General features: G+C 41.2%; 1 protein-coding gene across 1 annotated transcript in view; it reads right to left on the bottom strand.

The window, feature by feature from the left end:
• Positions 1-472: 472 nt before the first annotated feature.
• HPCAL4 (hippocalcin like 4) overlaps positions 473-22654 on the bottom strand; it is a 28714-nt gene continuing 6532 nt past the window's right edge. The window contains exons 2-4 of the mRNA XM_075195281.1: positions 9306-9483; positions 8156-8371; positions 473-1942 (exon numbers count right to left, since the gene is read on the bottom strand). Of these exons, the coding sequence (XP_075051382.1) occupies positions 1745-1942; positions 8156-8371; positions 9306-9467 (576 nt within the window). The 5' untranslated portion in view covers positions 9468-9483 and the 3' untranslated portion in view covers positions 473-1744. The remainder of the gene's footprint in view (positions 1943-8155; positions 8372-9305; positions 9484-22654) is intronic.

Raw genomic sequence — 22654 nt, 5'->3', positions numbered from 1 at the left:
TCTTAAATTGAGAGTCTGGTAGTTATACCACCAGTGTTGCTCTGGTAATTTAGCTCATGGATTAGACAGTTTTAAAGTTTAGTGGTTCTTTAAGGAAAGTCTTGGAGATGTATGTTTAAAATGTTTATTTATTGGCAAGGCTTTTGGCTGTTTTAGTGTTAGTAAAAACATCAACCTGTAATTTTTCTTAGAGCAAGCTTTTTAAGTATTTTGTCCTTTTAGTTAAGTTTATTAATTGAGTTTGTCTTTAAGCTTTCTTAACTTGTTGTTTAAAATAATAACCTTAATAAAATAAAGTAAAAAAATCTGTATGCACAGCTAAGTAACTGTAGACGCATGTATCAAACAACATACAGTATACAGCTGTACATCTACATTTGCTCTTTAGTATAGTAATATGATTTTCTGTGTTTTTACACAACAGTGCGAGCCTCTTTAAACGTTTTGAAGTCAAAATGCAAAATAATCTGTATAGTGTTTAATGAATTTTATTTTCAATTAGAAAAATATACCAAGTCCACTTGTACTGTTCAGACTATACGCTCACACACACAGCAGGTGAGGGATTGGGGACGTTCTGCTGGGACAGAGATGGAGACAGCTGGGGCTCACAGGCCCTAAAGTGCTGACAAGGGGTTCTCGTGCATATCTGAAAATTTCTGTATGAGGAAGAATAGCCTGAGAGAATTCCCCCATTTTAGCTATGGCAAACCAAACACAGGGCAGAATTCTGCTTGTTCACCCTTTTATTTGGCACATTTGAGGACAGCAGTTAATCACTGTTTCCTCATGAAACTTGTTACAACAAAAGCTCTGAACCTGTCTCTCCAAACACCTAGTATTGCAGTACTCCTTCTACAAACATATATCTGCAGTGCGCTGGGGGTCTGTTAGCTCTTTACGATAAAAACAGTTTGTTGTAGAGCACTGTATTGCCTCTGCTACTAACGCACATTGAAGAACACATACATACAAGACAATGCACTGTATATATAACAGAGAATGGGGAGCAGCATACAGGTATGCTATATAGATCACATGCAAATATTTCCATATACACAGCTATAAAGCACATGCAATACACTGCAAATCCAGAGGCAGCCTTATAATGAGTTACACTGGTATGGCCACTATTAGGCAATAGAATTTGGGGCATATTTGTGAGAGCATTTTTTCCCCACTAGTTTTAACTTGATTAATTTGAAAGGTGAATAGAAACAGAATGATTGTAGCCATCCCTGTGCATAGCTCTAAAGCGCATTACATATTATGTGAGAGACATTGTTCATGTATCAAGCATAGCACAAACGACTGTACATAAAATCTATGACAGACCAAATAATGGATATTAAACAATACCACTGTGAAGATCTATAAAAACATTATTTTCCTTAGGCAATGGCAGAGACAGGCAGATACATATATGCATCATTTTGTTCATAACATCTACACTGTAAATCCAAAAAGATGATGGGAAAGAGCTCAAATCTAGTACTGAATCAAATCACCCTGCAACGTGGCTTTGTGTGTAACTCCATGTGCATGCATGTTCCACATGCCAGTATTTTTCAGTCTCATTATTGAAGAAATAATCATATTTTTACCACCTCCCACTTACATAAGATCAGTACTGTGTGAGATGTTCTCTTATTGAATAGGAGAATGGTCCCAGGACACTGTGGGATGGGAAAGGTAGTGAGGTGCATGCGGGATGCTCAGTTGAGCTGTCAGAATAGATGGTTTGCTATTTCTGCATGTCACACTGCAAGAGGAGCACTATAGAAGGGTCACTCTTTGCTGCCTCTTTAAACTCTTCCAGGGTGATTTGGTCATCTCTGTCCTTGTCCATCTTTGTGAAGATTTTGTCAACTCTCTGTTGTGGAGTTAGACCATCCTGATTCATGCGCATCATAATTACAGTGCCTACCATCTTGTAGATTGCCTAGGGGTTTAAAGGAAAAAAACACAGTTAATAGTGAAGTCTGGTCTTCTATTATTATTATTCCTATTATTATTCAATATTTATTTATCCTTAAAATAATACAGTGCTGTATAAATCAGTCTTCTATATAGCTTTGTATTACTCTAATGATACACTGATATTGTTTACACAAATTAATAACTTTAGCATTATGTAATATAGAGCAATCAGCCACAACATTAAACCTCCTGCCTAATATTGTGTAAGTTCTCCTCGTGCCGCCAAAACAGTTCTGACCTGTCAAGGCATGAAAGTCATAAGACTGCTGAAGGTGTCATGTGTTATCTAGTACTAAGACGTTAGCGGCAGATCCTTTAAGTCCTGTAAGTTGTGAGATGGGGCCTCCATGGCTTGGACTTGCTTCTCTAGCACATCCCACAGATGCTCGATCGGATTGAGATCTGGGGAATTAGGAGGCCAACACCATGAACTCTGTCATGTTCCTCAAACCATTCCTGAACAATTTTTGCAGTGTGGCAGGCTAGATTATCCTGTTGAAAGAGGCCACCGCCACCAGGAAACACCATTGCCATTAAGAGGTGTGCTTGGTGTGTAACAATGTTTAGGTAGGTGGTACGTGTCAAAGTAACATCCACTTGAATGCCAGGACCCAAGGTTTCCCAGCAGAACATTGTCCAGAGCATCACACTGCCTCCGCCGACTTGCCTTCTTCCCATACATCCTGGCACCATTTCTTATCCAGATAAATGATGCACACGTTCCCGGTCATCCACATGAAGTAAAAGAAAACATGATTCATCTGACCAGGCCACTTTCTGCCCATTGTAGGCGCTTTTGGGCAGTGGACAGGGGTCAGCTAAGGCACTCTGACCACTCTGCAGCTACACAGCCCTATACGCAGCAAGATGAGATGCACTGTGTGTTATGACACCTTTCTATCATAACCCGGCATTAACTATTTCAGCAATTTGTGCTAAGGCAGTTCAATAGCGTTTGGACAAGACAGGCTAGTCTTTGCTCTCTGCAAAGACTCTCTAGCCATCACAATTTCCATCTTGTCAAAGTTGCTCAGATCCTTACACTTGCCCATTTTTTCCTGCTTCCAAGTTCCAACACATCAACTTCAAGAATTGACTGTTCACTTGCTGGTTAATATATCCCACCCCTTGACAGGTGCCATTATAAGAAGATAATCAATGTTATTCACTTCACTTGTCAGTGGTTTTAATGTTGTGGCTGATCAGTGTATGTAGACAATTGTGTGGAAAAAACACAAAATATGCTGTAGCCAAACTTCCTAACTCTAGAGGACAAGAAATATATAATACAAAAAAATACAATAACAGCAAAATGGCACAAAAAAATAATATACATGCCCATAAGCTGTTAATTTTGACAGCCAAATGTTAGATTTAGACGTAGCTAGCTGCAAACTATAACTTGTATGGGCCGAAAAAGACCATATATCTGATCAAATGGTGAGTGGAGACCCTGAATAAAAAAGCCATGTCCATATTTATTCAAACACACTCCCAGTTTTTGATAAGGTTATTTACTAACTTTCAATCGTGCGAATTTGCACCGAACTGAATAAACCAATCAGACATTGGCTTTCATTGAAGAACTTGCATTAGGCAGATGCAATTGTTAATTGTTTGCAATGAGTCACTGGACATTTACAAACAAAGCAATATTAGTAAATAACCTTTTGTATGTTTCTTGCAATATTTCTCTAATAAAGATGCATGTATTACTAGATGTAGGGGCAGAGTAGTGCATCACCGGGCTCCATAACAAATTTTGGGTACAAGCCTGGTGATGCTGCTCTAACCTCCCAGGCCATCTGCTAGATCAAAGCAAGAAGGCTCTACTGAGTTCTGCCACTGGGTAGAAGTTATAAGAAGTACAGTAACTCTACTATTCCTGCAATTTATTAGAAAGGACTAACCATAACTATAGGCACCTTGACATCCTTGAGAGGTAAGCCAGTTAGGTTCATGAAGAGACATATCATATCCCAAACATTTGAATGTTTGTCTACCCTACTTTCTTGACTTTAGAATGTTTGTATTTTTGAGGCAGCTTCTTCCTAACCGTTATCCCTACCGAGAATGGGTTTGGAGGATGGTTACGTGACACTGTGTTGCTACTCAGCTCAGTCACAGTGACATCATCAGTGTACATGTGTGCTTGCCGACAACACACTCACTCTTCACTCTTCACCTCACTGTATTTTTTACATCTCACAGTTGATTTCTTCAGTTTTAGCGCTGGCCTTCTCCCCCCCCCCCCGTCTTCACCAAGAACCGCCGCAAGGCGGGATAGATTTTGCTGCCCGAGGCCCGCAGGTCATGGCCCTTAGGCTAGCCCACTGATGTGATAGGTAATAGACAGTTGGTAGAAGAACAAAGACTTGACCAAGAAGAGCAGACTCTGTAGTGGTGGTGTAGTACAGCGGGGCAAGCAGGATTAGTTAACTGAAACAATACAGCACACACAGACCTTAGCCATAATCAGTGGAGCACCAGGTCGGATACACTGGAGAAACAGCACACAGAAGTGTCCAAAATCGTAATCACAAAGACATCGGGTTGGATACACTGGGGCAGAAACAGCAGTGTGGTCAGTAAAAAAGCCGGGTAAGATACATAGGAGCACAGACAGCAACATGGTGAGTATGGATAGCCGGGCCGGATACACAGGAGCACAGACAGAAGTGGATATCCAAAAGCAGAGGTCTAACAAGCCAGAAGTACACAGGGAATAATCAGAATACACCAAGAAAGAACACATGGAAAGCCAGACGCCAGGTTGTAACCTGTTGTTCTGACACAGTTGTAGTGTCCAGGTGAGCTTTATATCCTCTGCAGATTGAATATGCCGACTCCCAGCCATGATTATGTAACTGCCCGAATCAGGAAGTGCTGAGCTGAACACAGAGGCAGTCGGATCAACAGCACAAGAGTGGGGAGCAGATACATTTGTGACAGTGTCCATCTGATCCGGCCTGTATGTCTGTGACAGCATCACTCACACAGACATGCAGGCCAGGTAAGTGGAGATCACACTCTGACTGGGGACACAAATGGTAGGATATGGGTTGTGACTCATAAATAATTACAAGTCTTTCCTTTTGCCCAAACCTGAACAGATGTAACATGGATAAGGACCTACTTACTACACTGGATTTGTTCCTTGTATGGGGTTTAATGCAATATTGGGGAGAGATTTGTGGAAGCCAGCTGGTTATGCAAGTAAATAACCCAGACACGTTTGGTAGTGTTATTGATGCAGTGACGGTGGGAATGTTCCCAGAGTCTGAAGTGTTCCCTTTCTCAAACATGATTGGGGAGTCAGAAAATGACGAGGGCAGCAGTTGGAGCACAGGATGGTGTACCTCCTACTGAAGTAGGAAATGTTGTTGAACCAGTTGACTGTATGCCTGATATTTTTCCCCAGAACGGGTAAAAGACCCTACTCTGGTAAATGTTAAAGTCGTTGATGGAAATCCCTTAGAGCCTGATAGTAGGTTGTCATTCCCTCACGTGGCAATGAGTAAAAGATTGTTGTATCAATTTTCCAAAAAGGGAGACGATATTGTGGAACAGTTAATAGTTCCTAAGGGGTCCCTGGGTTTATGAATGGAGAGAGAAGGGTGGGCTCCATTCATCGGGCCCATTCCGGGTTCTTCCAACATACCAGACACTGGTAATCAGTAGTTGCATCTGTAAGGTGCTGATAAAAAGCTGTGAGTTTGTTTCATCAGTCTCTCACCATATGGGGAACAGCTCAGATGCCTGCAGACAGACAATGCAATTTGCTAACAGTAAGTGCTGTTATTATTATTATTATTATTATTATTATTAATAATCTTTATTTATAGGGCGCTACAAGGTTTCCACACTGCTGTACAAAATACAAACAGTGGACCATCCAGGGTAAAACATACAGAACAATAAACAAAAAGTACCAGGACTTCAAAGCTCCAAACATAGCTTACACATTGAAGATGGAGCAGAAGAATAGGTAGAGACAGGAGGGAAGAGGGCCCTGCTCGTGAGAGCTTACATCCTAAAGGGAGGGCAAATGCACAGGAGGCACAATGGGGAGTCAGAGGGGAACAATCGCAAGAGAAGTGAGAGGCGGGACAGAGGAAGAGAGGTGAGGAAAACAGGCATGGAGAGAAGGTTAGGTGGATGGCTGGCAGGCTTTGAGGAAGAAGTGAGTTTTAAGTGACCATTTAAAGGTGCACAAATTAGGGGGAAGTCGGATGCAGCGTGGGAGGTCATTCCAATGGAGGGGGGCAGCCCAGCAGAAATCTTGGACTCTGGAGTGGGATGAGGTGATCAGAGTGGAGGAGAGGTGACGGTCATTGGCTGATTGCAGGGGACGGGATGGGGTGTGGGTAGAGAGGAGGTTGGAGATGTAGGAGGCAGTGGAATGGGAGAGGGCCTTGTAGATGAGGGTGAGGAGTTTGAAGAGGATTCTGTAGGGAAAGAAAGCCAGTGAAGGGCAAGGCAGAGAGAGGAGGCAGAGGAAGAACGGCGGGAGAGGAAGATGAGTCTCGCAGCAACATTAAGTATAGACCTGAGGGGGGCAAGGTGGGAGAGGGGGAGATCGGTGAGAAGGTCGCAGTAGTCAAGATGAGAAATGATGAGTCCGTGGATAATGGCTTTAGTGGCATCCTGAGATAGGAAGGGCCGGATGCAGGCGATATTGCGGAGTTGAAGGCAACAGGATTGGACGAGAGATTAGATGTGTGGGGCAAGGGAGAGGGAGGAGTCAATGGTGATGCCCAGGCAGTGGAGTAGGGGAACAGATGAGATGGTGGTATTGTTAACAGTGATAGAGAGATCAAGATGGGAGGAAGATTTAGAAGGAGGGAAGACAATGAGCTCAGTTTTAGCAATGTTAATTTTGAGAAAACGTGAAGACATCCAAGAGGAGATAGCGGAAAGGCAGTCAGATACATGAGAGAGGAGCAGGAGGGAAAAGATCGGGAGAAGAGATATAAAGTTGAATGTCACCAGCGTACAGGTGATATTGGAGACCAAAAGAGTTGATGAGATCACCCAGTGAGGTAGCGTAGAGTGAAAAGAGTAGAGGTCCAAGAACCGAGCCCTGAGGAACTCCTACAGGGAGAGCAGAGTGGGGGAGTATGAACCAGAAATGCATACAGAAAAGGAGTGGTTGGTGAGATAGAAGGTGAACCAAGCAAAGACAGAGCCATAGAGGCCAAGAGAAAGAAGGTACTGCAACAAGAGGAGGTGTTATTTTGTATGTGTGAGACATCAGGGGGTAAATCTATCAAGTTGAGAGTTTTCTGGCAGGTTTGAAAAACTAATCAGATTCTAGCTGTCATTTATTTAGTACATTCTACAAAATGATACCTAGAATCTGATTGGTTGCTATAGGCAATATCTCCACTTTTCAAACCTGCCAGAAAACTCTCAGTTTGATACATTTACCCCCAGATGTTTCACTAGAGAAAGTATTCCTTGTGAATTAGTTAGAAGCTGGAGAGGCTAGGATGTTGTTTGTTTTATTTTGATGCCAGTGAATAATACTAGCTGAGAATATTTGAACAAAGGCACTGGACTGGTGTGATATATTTGGCTGATACGTGTTAAGTGCAGCCTTCTACCCCAGCATATGGTAACCAGTGGCGGGCTGGCCCGGGGGGCAGGGGGGCAGCGGCCCCGGGCCGCTGTGTTAGACGCCTATTAGGGCCGGGGGGTAGGCCGGCCGGCCGCCCCCCCGGATGCAAAAAAATAGTTTCTCCCCCAGCGGCCGCATCCGATGTCATCAGATGAGGCCGCGTCAGCGCACAGGCGGCCGCATCATATGACAGGGGATGCGGCCGCGTCACCAATGACGTGGCCGCATCCCCTGTAATATGATGCGGCCGTCTGTGTGCCCCCCGGCCACGCCTTCCACACCCCGCGCCTGATGGTAACCCCCCCCCTAACCAAATCATGTGACTTACATACTGTTCCCATTATGTAGTGAAGAGTCTAGACATATCTGCAGATCCACTGTTTTTTTCTTGGTAGAAGCATGTTGGATAAGTAATACAAATCATTTGAACTCTCATCATCATCATCATCACCATTTATTTATATAGCGCCACTGATTCCGCAGCGCTGTATAGAGAACTCATTCACATCCAAAACCACTTCATTGCATCCTAGAATCTTCTGTTTTTCATCATACCTCAATTATCTCCAGCATCTCCAGCCTTGTTATCTTCCCATCTCCATCTAAATCATACATCTCAAATGCCCAATTTAGTTTTTGCTCAAAGCTTCCACGTGATGTGACACTCAAAGCGCAAATAAATTCCCTGAAATCGATTGTTCCGTCCCCATTCTTGTCGAATGTGCGAAAGGCGTGCTGAGCAAACTTGGATGCATCACCATATGGGAAAAACTGCAGGAATAATAAAAGCAGAGAAAGGAAAAAAATATATTTTTAATAAGTGAAAGTAATTATCGTTCACTAATATGCACTAATTATTTGCTTATGTAACATGAATGTAGTTCTTTTGGAAGATTAGCCTCTACTCTCCAAAGCTTCAAGTTTGCCCTTAAAACTAATTTCTTTATTTAATCCTATCAGCCATCCTCTTAATTTCTTTGTCTCTGCTATCACCTCCACTACCCTTGGTTCCACCCTATTTGTGCCTTTTCCTTTTAGGATATAAGCTCTCATAAACAGGGCCCTCTTCCCTTGTGTTCTCCTTCTACTATTCCCTCACCCTCTGTACCTCCAGGTCTCCTTTCCTAGCCCTGTATTCTTAAGACCAGGCCTATTTCACTTCCAACATTACCATCACTCTCACTCACAGTCCTGTAAATAACTTGATCTGCATTATCATGTTATCTGTGTGTAATCTGTTAATTAGTATATGGCTGGTCTTTGTATAATTATGTATAGTTTAACAATGTATTATGTAATGTATTACAGAGTGTTACTGTCTGTGTATTTTATACTATTTTAAATTTCATGTACTGCAGACGTGTTGTGGTGCCTTATAAAATTATAATCATCTTTTATTTATATTACACTGCTTTCCAAAATGGCACCATACATTGAGTTTCCACTGGATGCCATAATGCCTAGAAATGGGTCTTGCTTACTGCACTGTATATACTACCCCTTCCAACACATCTCTTTGCAGTGGCTGCACTTGTCAAAAGCTGATTATATTTGCAGACTGTCTTGTGAGAAACGTATTTTAAAATATTAATATTTTTACCTGTAATTTAGTCCTTGTAGATTGATATTTAAACTGAAAACATAACTTTCAGCAGTATTATTATTATTATTATTATGGATATGATCTCTAAAAGGCCATAGATACCTTAATATAGAGCTGCTGGAACTCTTGTAGGTTGAGGATACCAGATGGACAGTCCTTCAGGAATCCTTTGTACCAGTGCTTCAATTCTTGTTCTGTGAATTCAGTGCTCTGAACCAAGTCCTGTAGCATCTCTGGCGCCAACTTACTGTTTGGTTTTCCCATTTCTATAAAGGTAATGCTAAAAACAAAATTAAATATGAATATGTATTTAGGTTTTTGTTGATGTGACTGCTTTGTGAAGGTCAACCACTAGGTGAACAATTCCTGCCTGTCAGTGCTAAATGTCACAAATTAAATTTGTGGCGTCTGACAGCAGAATGTAAAAGATAGAAACAAAGAATATTGACAGCAGATAAAGACCAATTTCTCCAGCTAGTCAGGCCCTTTTTTTTTTATCAATGGTTTGTTGTCTGCATAGGTTTCTTTGCGGTTGTTAACTGTTGTTGCAGTGTGGACAGGCCAAGCTTTCATACGGTAGTATTTTCTAATTTTATATCTCAGCTTTCCCCTTTTTCAGTTTGATAGTCACTTTTTCTCCAATTTAACTTAATATATAGGGTGTTTTAAAACTGAGGAAGCCTTCCAGGGTGCCCTATTTCCACCTCTTTTAGCTAATTTTGATGACTTATGTGCTGAACAAAATTTAGATCTAGGGATATAAACATCCTCAATTGCAGGTGATACTGGATACCTGCTACTAAGATATAAGGCACAATAAATATGAAACAAACATCAATTTCTGTACAGTATTGCTGTTCGCAGTTGTATCTAATATGCAGCGTATTATAAGTTGCGGTCGTAGATGGTAAGTTGGTAAGTTTGTGACCTGTTAGCAGTATGTCGAATTGTTGGGATGTTTAGATAAGTTAGTTTATTATTCTTCAATAATACAGTAATAAAGTGTATAATTCACAAGTATGTTTGATCCCTTCAGTGGTGGGAGCCTGAAGGCTCGGACGCAGGAATCCTAGGAGTACCAACTGAAATCTAAAGACACAAAGAGAGACTTTGCTACCTATGGGACTACGAGATCTTGTGAGGTCCTGACACCTTGTCCAATCACCTATAATCCTACTTTTGCAATACAATATATTGGAAATGTAACTGTGGCGCTTCACTTGGTATGCTGTAATGTGTAGTGAAGGTCCACTATCCCTCTATATCCCATAACAATACAAAAAAATTAATGTACATAAATCAAGCGCTCCCTCCAAAACACATAGGAATGTGATCTTCTCCAACTCTATAAGGTCTCCTAATTTGAATGACAAATTGATTTGAATAATATCACAGAATATGACCTACAAAATACATACATCCTAACATAGTGTAGTATTGCTTAAACACCATCCGATATTGAAGTGAGGAAAATTTTCAATATATCACCCGTGATCATCACACACTCACAACCCTTATGGGTATATGCTTACAAGATTTTCAATATATTCAAGCCTTTCAATATATTCAAGCCTTCAGATATAATCATCACTTCCGATGGTCAGCCTCCAAATAGTTAATTGGCGAATTTCCACGAAACCCAAAAAACATAAAAGGGTCGGATCTAGTGGATTAAATCTTTTTAATCTGGATCTGTATTTTTTAGAAAAATTGCTAAAATATGCTAAAATCACCTAATTATCTATTTTTTGTTTCTACATTATTATTAACCTTAAAAACACTAATTTCAAGTAATTTGCAGTCAATTTTGCCCACCTCAGAGGTCACAATATTATTTTCATACACTTTCGGACAAATACTGCAGCGACCTGGCTTGATGCTAAACGACAGAGCTCAAACACAAGGCAGTTCCTAGCACATCTAGGACACATTGGCACACAGCAGTGGCAGAAAAGAAAAGTGGAGCCCCCACAAAACTAGCTAACAATGGGCTTAAGGCACCTAAGGTAACAGTGCTGTTAATGCACTCTACTGTGGCAAGATTTTGCTGTCATCATCCTCAGCCTCACTCTCATCAGTGTGTACATTATACCCACACATTATTAATTCATCACCACTGCAATCCATTACAGAAGTCTCAGCATTTTGATGTAATTGGCAGGAAAGGCCTTCCTCGTGGAAAATGAAGTTCATTTTTATGAACATCATTTTTCCACATTTTGAGGAAGTAGCCTCCTACGCTGATCACTGACAAGGTTTCCGACTGTGCTGAAAACTCTTTCCAAGTACACACTGGAAGTTGGGCAACTTAGGCAGTGCAAAGTGAGTTAGTACATGGGTCTCTAAATTCCCTTTTTTTCCTTCCAGTATGTAAAGGGACTGTCTGATGTGTTTATTTCTATGCTGTTGTGAAAATAATCCTCCACCATCCTTTGGATACTGATAGTAGGATCAGGTGGAGTTATGGCAGAGGTGTCATATTTTTTGGTCAATTCTTTTAGACCAGACCAGATGTCAAAATTTGGTGCTGAGTCATCTGCATCATCCCTGGGTCAGTTTTTTCCTAGCAGCAGTTGAGTGAGAAACTGAAGGAGGAGACGCCGTCCTGTCACATAACACTTGAGCTGTCATCTTGCTCACCAGGAGCTCCTTGCATCTCTTCAGATCTGGGTCAGTTGGAAACAAAGAGAAGACATACGTCTTAAACCGAGGATCAAGCACAGTCGCCAAAATGTAGTGGTCCGATTTCAAGATTTTGATAACTCTTGGATCCTGGCGAAGCGAATAAAGTACTTGATCTACAACATACTTAGCGTAATTGCTTTGTTTCATCTCCTCCTTCAGTTTCTCAAGCTGCTTTTCCAAAAGTCTAATTAAGTGAATCACTTGACTCAAGCTAGCAGTGTCTGAACTCACTTCACAGGTGACTACTTCAAATGCTTGCACAACACGGAAGCTTGACTAAAATACATCCCCCCTCCTTTCACAATGTCATGGCATGCCGAGTAAGCGTGGATGGCTTTTCGCTGTTCCTCCATCCACAGAAGCATATACATGTTGGAATTCTACCTTGTCAACACCTCTTGCTTCAGTTGGTGGCAAGGCAAATTACATTTTTGTTGTAGCAGCTGCGATCTCCTACACGCTGTTGCCGAATGCCGGAAATGTCCAGATATTTTACAGGCTACAGGCAGCATGTCCTGCACGTCCCTGTTATTTTTTAAAAAGCTCTGCACCACCAAGTTTATTGTGTGAGCAAAATAGGAAATGTGATGGAATTCACCCAGCTATAATGCTCTCACAATATTGGTGGCGTTCTCAGAAATAACATATCCTGGGGAGAGACCAAGCGGGATAAGCCATGTTGCAATGATATCCCTTAGTTTTTGTAACAGATTGTCAGCTGTATGCCTCTTAGTGAAGCCAGTGATACACAGAGTAGCCTGCTTCTGACAATTGTGACGTACTTGGGTACATGCTGCTGCTGTTCCTGCTGGTTAAGGCTAATCACCAACCCAGTGGGCTGTCACAGTCATATAATCTTTAGTTTGCCCAGTTCCCCTTGTCCACATATCTGTGGTTAAGTGTACAGTGGGTAGAATGGCATTTTGTAGCCCAATAATTACAGTTTTATGAACCTTCTGGTAGAGGTCAGGAATAGCTTTTCTACTGAATTGGAGTTGTGATGGAGTTTGGTAACGGAGACACAAGACCTCAAGAAACTGTCTAAAACCAGCTGCATTAATAGTGTATATTGGACGCAGATTTCATACTAGCATAGTCGCCATGGCGTTTGTGATCTTTGCGACTGGGAGACAGCTTTCATACTTGCAAAGGATTGTTTAAGAGTCAATTTGTTACGGACTTATCTTGTTCCCTGACGCTCCGTCCATCGGAAGCCGCACTTCCGGGTTCGGCGGTCACATGACTGCAACCCCGGGGGAGGGGATTTTGAATCCTTGTCTGTATTTAACATTCACTCTGACACTCTATGAGTGTCAGAGCAACCTTACCTGTTCCTGACTCCTGTGAACCTGTAGCGCTTACCTGCTCCTGACTCCTGAGCTTCCCGTGAGTTCTGCTGCTACTTCATGTGCTTACCTGCATAACAGTTCTTGCCTTTATCATTACTCTGGATCTCCTGTCCCTGTGTACCGACTCGTCTTGCTGACTCTATTTGTTTTCCTGTGACCCTGACCCGGATTGCCTGATGCCCCTTTTGCCTCTGCCTTGTACGTCTGCCATCAACCGTGTACTGAACCCGGACTCTCCTCACTCCGAGATAGCTCATTGATTTTGTACCAGTCGGTTACTTGTGCACCAGCTCCGGCTTATAGATTCATCCATCTCTTTGCTCTTCTGCTGTACTACATCTTGGGGCTAGCCTGAGGATGGCGACCTGCGGCTCCCGGCAGCGAAGCCCATCACGCCTTTTGTGGTTATTGGTGAGCACCGGGGAGTTTGTTAGACCCCGCACCTCTGGTAAGCCAGTGATAACCAAGATTAGTATCAAATCTAGCCAATCCATTACACATTTGTTGTAAACTACTAGTAGTCTTCTTCTTGGTCTGCTTCTGGGATGAAGATTCACCTCCAGCAGCAGCAGCAGCAGCAGTGGGACTAACGCGCAAAAATTTATCTGAGGAATCCAGGATAGTGGAGGAGTCATCTAGCCTTAGCAACTTGGATGCAGGACTAACTCCAATCGCTACTGAGGATATTGATGAGGATGGTATTGTGGGTGTAGATTGCAGGTGTCGGGATGTAGGTGAGAGAAGGGTCCTAGCTGATGATGGACTGCTTGTTGTTATTTTTTTAGCATAAGTTTCTGATTTTCCCAACAGCTTGTCATGAACTCGCTTCAAATGGCATAACATGGATGAGGTTCCTAGGTGGTTAAGGTCCCTACCTCGACTGTTGTAAGGATTTGGGTAAAAATAATTCCACACATAAGAAGTGGATTTTTTGGTCTTATGTCCAGGTTTGACAATGGCCTTCTTCTTATCACGTGCCAGAACTGATTCCACCAGTGCAGGACTTACACAAACAACATCATCATCATCATCAATATCCTCATTATCGCCCTCGTCGGCTACACAAATATCCCCCTCATCCTGTTGCAATTCCAAAGTGGCATCCTCAATTTGTGTATCCCCGGCTACACTCGGGCTGTTCAGGCAAACATCTGCAGAAATGCTGAAAGGGGCCTTCTTTATGGGTACACTATCAGAATGGTCACGATTACACACAGCATCGTGGATGGACGCTCCTCAGAGATTTCTGTAATTTCTGAATCTGAACATACATTTTCCTCTAATGCCTTACTGTATTCTTCCAGCTCGGCTTTTACACGTAAAAGTATTTGGACACCACTTTTGGAGTCCGAATGACAAGGTCTTCCATGGTCACAACCGACTTTACAAGAAGATGCTTCAGTGACAGTTGCAGAACTCACACTCATAGAGAAAGGCGAAGGCTTCATTCTTTCTTTGCCACTGCGTGTGTAGAATGGCATGTTGGCAATTTTATTTTTTTCTGCAGCCAACTTTGCCTGGATTACAGGTCATTTTTTCTTGACCAAGGTAAAAGGTGTTTTTTTTACATTTGTGTTTCCCTGACTTAAAAACACTATGCACTTTTACATAGACTTTACCAGATGACGTAGAGGGATTAGTATCATCATGACTGGTGCCAGCATCAGCTTGGTGCTCCTGCTCTTCTGTGTACTGCTGTGAATCCATTTTGATAAAACCGTACACTTTGACAGCAAATTCAGAAGAAAAGCCTGCCAGGCCTAGTATTTGTTTTTCAGCAATGACAATTAGCAATTGACCAGTGAAGCTCTTCTCTTTGTGTGTAACCTATATAACACTGTACAATTTGACTGCAAAGTCAGAAGAGAAACCTTCCAGGCCTAGTATTTGTATTTCAGCAATGACAATTAGCAATGGAGCAATGAATCTCTCCTCTTTGTGTGTTACCTCTATAACACTGTACATTATGGGACTGCAGATTTAGAAGACCAAGCCTGCCCTATTAATTCTATTTCAGCAATGACAATTAGCAATGGCGCAATGGAGCTCTCCTCTTTGTGTGTTACCTCTATAACACTGTACATTATGGGACTGCAGATTTAGAAGACCAAGCCTGCCCTATTAATTCTATTTCAGCAATGACAATTAAAAATGGAGCTCTCCTCTTTGTGTGTTACCTATATAACACTGTACATTATGGGACTACAGATTTAGAAGACCAAGCCTGCCCTATTAATTCTATTTCAGCAATGACAATTAGCAATGGCGCAATGGAGCTCTCCTCTTTGTGTGTTACCTCTATAACACTTGTCGAAGTCAGCAAATTGGATAAAGTCATTTCAATTAAAGTCGAGCAAACCTGGTTGTCTTTGTCTGAATAGATGCGTACGGTACGCTACGACATACATGGGCACGCTACGGCGTGAAAGGGCGTACGCATCCACTACACGTGGCAGCAACAATTATTGGTCTTTTACCATACATTCGCACAAACACGCATACTAATAAAATAGTACACATTAATGGTAGTTGCAACACATAGTCAGTTATGTCGAAATATAGTAGTATTTATAGGTTATATCAGAGTTACATGCATATTAATGAAATACACGGAACAGGTTGAAGGAATCACATCATGAGTGGTATCATAATGAACCTCGTTACATATCCTACTGTTTGGTTCACTCTGCGAGGGAATCACAGAGTGCATACACAAGTTATGAATGATAGGGAATTATGAACTACTTAAGACTAAGGAATCTTGGCGGGAAGAGCAGAGCATACCCCCTGTAGATATGACCCCCTCCTTTGGATTCCTTTGTATGAACTAGCCAATGATGACGACCCCTGAGACCTTCCTGAAACCTGGACCAATAGATGCAAGCTATACCACCTTCATTGTATTACTGTATTTCTGTGTGTATATAAGCAGCAGCTTGTGATCCAGTGTGCAGACATCTTGTCCCCAGACTTCAGGATTGAATGACTGCACTGGATCCAGAGCGCCTGCAATAAGTAACGACTGTATTTATTATCACTTCGCTTGAGCATATTATTCTACTATTTGCGAATAAATCTTTGTGCGTTGGAAACACAAATCGAGGTTCGACAATCGTTATTGGTTAGCGACAATACGCACATAACACACTGTACATTATGGGACTGCAGATTTAGAAGACCAAGCCTGTCCTATTAATTCTATTTCAGCAATGGCAATTAACAATGGCGCAATGGAGCTCTCCTCTTTATGCGTTACGTCTATAACACTGTACATTATGGGACTGCAGATTAAGAAGACCAAGCCTGCCCTATTAATTCTATTTCAGCAATGACAATTAAAAATGGAGCAATGGAGCTCTCCTCTTTGTGTGTTACCTATATAACACTGTACATTATGGGACTGCAGATTTAGAAGACCAAGCCTGCCATATTAATTCTATTTTAGCAATGGCAATTAACAATGGAGCAATGGAGCTCTCCTCATTGTGTGTTACCTATATAACACAGTAGAATGTGACTGCAGAATTACACCAAGCCTGCCAGCCCCAGGATTTGTATTTCAGCAATGACAATTAGCAATGGAGCAATGGGCTCTCCTGAATGTCACTGTAGACTTTGTTTAACATTGCTAACCCCTCCTCTTTCTATTCTATCTATGTTGCTGCCCAACTGCTCTACAGACTGTGCTACCCCTTCTGTGTCCCTCTGTGAAATGGAGATAGATCACCGTTGAGGGCGGATCTTATAGATTTCAAAACTTGCGAGAACCGAGATCCAACAACGTAACAATGACAATTTGTCTTGTTTTCAATTCTGAAAAAGCGCGAAAGTAACGAGCCAAGCCAGCTCGGTACTCAGATATGTTAAGTTCGGGTGTGTTCGGTTTTCGGGAAACCGAGCCTGAGCATCTCTAGTACAAATAGGCTATCAAGTATTTGTGTGTTGCATGAAAAAACAGCCAGTATCTTCCATGTATGCAAAATAATAAACTAATTTTCACCCTTCGCATTGCAAAATGGTTTTGTTCAGAAAATTTAAGTAAGAAAACTTACTCAACTTCTTGTCTAATTTCCTTAGTGAATCAGGCCCATTGAGAAACTGAAGCCCCTAAACAAACTATTGAACAATCAGGGGCGGATTGTGAACTTAAAGTGGCCCTGGAAAAAATTCTTGAAGTGGTCTCATGTGGGCGGGTCCAAATCAACTGTGGGTGTGTCCAACACAAAAGTGGGCGGGATTTAGAACTACTGGAATTCAGTTGTAATAACATTTAGGAAAACCTGGATGTGATGACTTAAGACACAATGGGTCATTTGAAAGCAAAGCAGAGGAAAAGCTGCCAGTCCTGTGCTATAAAAATACATGAATCCTTTTACATTATCTGCAACTGGTTTATGCCTCTGTGCTCATACTTGTTTAGTTGCCTACTAACACATCCTTCCAAAATCCCCTTCATAGAAACATATATGACTTTGTATAATAAGTTTAACTATTACAAAACTTTTTGGCAGAAACCTATTTGATCGGTCTGCCACAGCACACTGATCAAATAGGATTTAGAGACTTTTTTGAAGGTTTATGATGAACACTAAAAATCTATTTTTTGGGACATTGTGATCTTGGACTCATATGAATATACTGCATGTGATTTTATTATATATAGAGGATTCAGGGATTTTTTTGTTCTGAGATTACATGAGATTAATAGCGCCACATCTATTCACTGTATTTTACGTTATTGCTTGTGGTCATACTTGGATGGGTTGTATGTAAGTTAACAGTGGGCAGCTTTAATCAGTTAGCGCGGCCACACCAATATATATTTTCTTGTATTATCGATGCCTATTTGGCTATTAAATATTGCAATTAAGGCAAGTCAAATCCAGGAGCTGTATTTCTGCTCTCTCTGGTAATAAGCAGCCAAGATCTGCCAAGGTCTGCAGGTCACACCAAAGTTACATGGGTCCCATCAAATGCACTGAAAATGTGCTCTCAATACGTTATTAATGCATCAAATTTTTATTTCAAATAGGTCAAATGCAAGTTAAAATCTATGTGCTGGATGGCAAAAGCACTGTGGATATATGTTAATGAGCCTCAGATATACATTATTTCCATATTCTACATTTAATTTTTTTTTTTTGTATTGTAGATTTGTATTGCTATAGGATTTCTTAAGTTTATTTAAAAACTAATAATAGAACAAATGCTTAGTATTTCTTTAATCAAAATGAATGGCAATATTTAGCCTTGGAAATTCTCCTTAAAAAAGGAAATCCAATTATCCATATATAAAATATTTGCACCTGTCCAAAGTTATTGTCAGGTGTACAAGCAACAGAAGCTAATTGTGGTGATAAAACTAAACAAAAGTATACCATTTGTAATGTCTGCCTGCTGTTTCTAGTATCACAACTGACCTCTATTTGTTGTATAGAGGGTTTTCACATTGATGTCACTTCCGGTTTGTACCTTTCCGGTTTTTTTCCACTTTGTTCAGGATTTTTGTTAAAATACTGGAAGCAGCAGTGTGCTAGGGCGGCAATCGCCCCCCCCCCCCCCCCCTGAATCCACCCCTGACTCAGACTGCATGGCCAAATACCTACTTTCCCAATTAAAGAACACAGACACATTATGTCAATCCTACAAAATTACTGGGTCACAGGCTGATATAAATCCATACGAAACTTATGCAAAACAAATGTTCACAAATATTAGTGAAATGCTGTTTAACTGCTGTGACTTTATATAATATAGCTGCAACGCTAATGATCTAAGGTGAACATGCAATTAGAAGCAGTTAGATTATCATTATCATGGTTGCACCACCACCTTTAGCACCTGCAAGAGCTATGCCTCTTAAAAGGCATATCTGCTGATGCATATACTTCTAGTTGTGTCAGAATTGCGTATACATGTCTATACAGTCTAATTTGCTATTTAGGGTGTAGTCAGGGGCGGGCTGGGCCGGGAGGCAGGGGGGCATCTACCACCCGGGCCACTCAGTCTAACCGCTGTTTGAGCCGGCCGCCCCCCTGTGGATGCATGCGGTGCCGTCCGCATAAACTGAATATTAGCAGCGGCGCACAGGCAGCCGCATCACATGACACTCAACGCCGCTGTGTCATTGATGACGTGGCCACATCGCGTGTCATGTGATGCGGCCGCCTGTGAGCCCTCCGGGCTGAAATTTGCCAGCCCGCCCCTGGGTGTAGTGAGCACCCTAAATAGCTTATTAGACTATGTCATGTGATTGCAAAATCAATTTTTTTTTTATGTTTGACTTAGCAAATTAAAAATGTATTAAATAACATTTTAAATTTAAAGTTAGCTGGGAAGACATCTCAACTAGCACATCTTGTGAGCAATGCAACAGGGTAAGTACATTTTACAAAAAAACTCCTAACCGTATTGATTCACGTTTACAAAATGGGCCTGAGTCATTAAGGAACATATGGCAAAAAAAGGAGTAAGTGTTCTCTGAAAGAAACCATGTTACAGTGCAAGGGGTGGAAATTAGTTTATTATTTTGCACATGAGTTAAATACTAGCTGTTTTTTCATGCAGCACACAAATACTTGATAGCTTTATTTGTACACTGAAATTTAAAGTTGAACTAGGATATGCCCTATCCCAACTAAAAATCTGTCCCCACATTTTAAGTCCCCCAGGTGCAAAGTTACTCTTTTTTATGCTTTGCGCTCCATAATGTCTTGGGGCAGGCCCAATATGAGGAAATAATGTTTCCAACCACTAGATGGCACTTTGCCACATTCTCACTGCATTATTAGATAGTACCTGCTTAAAAAAAATCTGCTACAAGTTCATGTAACAAATTCTTTTAAACCATAAAAGGCAATATACTGTACCATGTATAAAACTATTGTTTATATAGTTGTGAACTGACCTTAAAATGTAGTGTCAGTTCAAGTTTTCCAAGTTAGAGCCATGGAGTATCTAAAATGTAATTATTTTTTCATCCACTGGTGTTAAAATCCATGTGTTTAGTAACATTTTTAATGCAAGTACAACGCATGTGAAGAGGGGTGACATTGAAACCCATTGTTTCTAATGTCACTGTACCTACTCCCATTTGTACGGTTTCAAGCATTTGCCAGATATTCAAATGTTTATTGCTTCAATGTATACTATGTAATATTATTCTTGAATTCAAACAAAATTGTATTTTTAAATAATGGTAATAGTATGCAAATATAATGTTGGAAAACCAAGTGAACAGCACCTAAGGTGCATCTTCTCAGCAAAAAAAGATTATGGAAATAATGTTCATATGATGCACCTAATCTACAGTAGACACTGGTTAGGCATTTTCATGAATGCATGAAAATGCTATTTATAAGACATATCTAATCATAGTTAAGTCGAAAGGTCCCTTCTCCATATTCATGCTGCTTTTGATACAGTTGACTACCCTCTTCTCCTTGACGTCCTTCACACTCTTCATTGTTCTCTCTTTTTCACCTCATAACTTTCTGAGAGCTCTTCATTGTCTTTACTTCTGACATATTTTCACTTATGCTCCCCCCCTCCACTCCCTCTGTATGTTTGGTGGTCCCTTAAGGCTCTGTTCTCAGCCCTCTGCTTTTCTTTCATTATACCATTTCTATCAGTAGACTAATAATCCTCCAATATCACCTCTATGCAGACAACACCCAATTCTACCTGCCCTTGCCCTCTTTTTTATCCTGTGTTCCCAACTCCCTTTCCACCATGCCCACTGTGATGTCCAAACACTACCTATAGCTCAACATGTCCAAAATGGAGCTAATCATCAACTCCTATACTAGTGTCACTACCGCTAGTCTCCTTCATGATTGACAACTTCACACTCTTCACAGTTCTCCAAGCACGATGCTTTTGTGTCATCCTCCGCTGCATCCTTAGCTACACTCCAAACATCCAGTCCCTTACTAATGGGAGTTACCAAAACCCTTATCCATTGTCTCATTTCCCTCCTTGACTACTTCAACCTTCTGCTATCTAGCCTTCCTCTCATCATCTTTCCACTCTACAATCCATCCTAAATGCTGCGGCGAGATGGATCTTATCCTCTCGATATTCCACATCCACTAAACCACTATGCTCTACACTGGCTCCCCATTTCCTCCAGAATTCAGTTCAAGCTGCTCACCTTCAAAATCATCATCCCCTTTATACATATCTGCCCTCCAAATATACTCCCTATTACCCTCTTATATCTGCTCCTGACCTTTCTTTTGATAGCCAGCACTAACATCTATAAGACATCTCCCATGCTGCTCTCCACTTATGAAAAGCCCTACCCTCCCTGACTAGACTTTCTCCAACTTTTAATTTTTGAAGCACTTACTCAAAACAGGTCTCCCCTCTATATCCTATCCCAACTATTACTTCTCCCTTTGTATGTTCTACTACTAGTTCTGATTACCACTAGCTGCTATTTTCCCAGCATTACCCTATCCATCTAGAGTGTGCATTTTCACAAGGAGGGCAATCTACCCTCTGTCTTATGGGGCAGCACGGTGGCGTAGTGGTTAGCACGAGTTCAATTCCCAACCATGCCCTAATCTGTGAGGAGTTTGTATGTTCTCTCTGTGTTTGCGTAGGTTTCCTCCTGGTGCTCCGGTTTTCTCCCACACGCCAAAAACATACTGGTAGGTTAATTGGCTGCTAACAAATTGACCCTAGTCTGTGTGTCTGTCTGTCTCTGTGTGTGTTAGGGAATTTAGACTGTAAGCCCCAATGGGGCAGGGACTGATGTGAGTGAGTTCTCTGTTCAGCGGAATTAGTGGCACTATATAAATAAATGATGATGATGATGATGACTGCACCTCCTTTATAAACCTCTTACGTGTTTTTCTGTGATTGTCATTCTGTGAGAAGCTGCAGAGTTTTGTGGTACTTTACAAATATATGATGATGATGATTGGTCCATCATTTTACTTCTGGATTCAAATGTTTTAGTTTGTGTATATGAAATGACAAGGCTTTTATTCACGTGGCTTTTCTGAAACTAGGTTGTACAATTGTGGCTGTGGCTCTCATAAAATGAAAGTAGAAAAAGTGATCAGATTGTCTGTGCAAAGGTTTGTTTTCTCCACTACAATGCCCAGCTACATACAGTTTGTATGAGTGTGAATACACTTAACTGGTTTGGGTGCATTCTTACCCATCCGATTTATAGCCTTGTCACCCTGTGATTTTCATGACAGCACAAATGTTTGGGCCTCTAATAGAACACTTAGAAGCAAGAACTTTATATAAATTTACAAGATGAAAGTAAAGCTCTGACATGAGTCAAAAAGCTCAAAATTGACTGAATTATATATTTGAAACTGATATACAAAAAAAAAAAAAAAAAGAAGTGGATCAAGTGCTATAAGAAGCAGGAAGATTATTTTATAAAATTACTTTAGT

Source organism: Mixophyes fleayi, chromosome 2, assembly GCF_038048845.1.
Source record: "Mixophyes fleayi isolate aMixFle1 chromosome 2, aMixFle1.hap1, whole genome shotgun sequence".
Taxonomy (NCBI): domain Eukaryota; kingdom Metazoa; phylum Chordata; class Amphibia; order Anura; family Limnodynastidae; genus Mixophyes; species Mixophyes fleayi.
The sequence above is the reverse complement of the archived record's forward strand: the minus strand, read 5'-3'. Positions and strand labels throughout refer to the sequence as shown.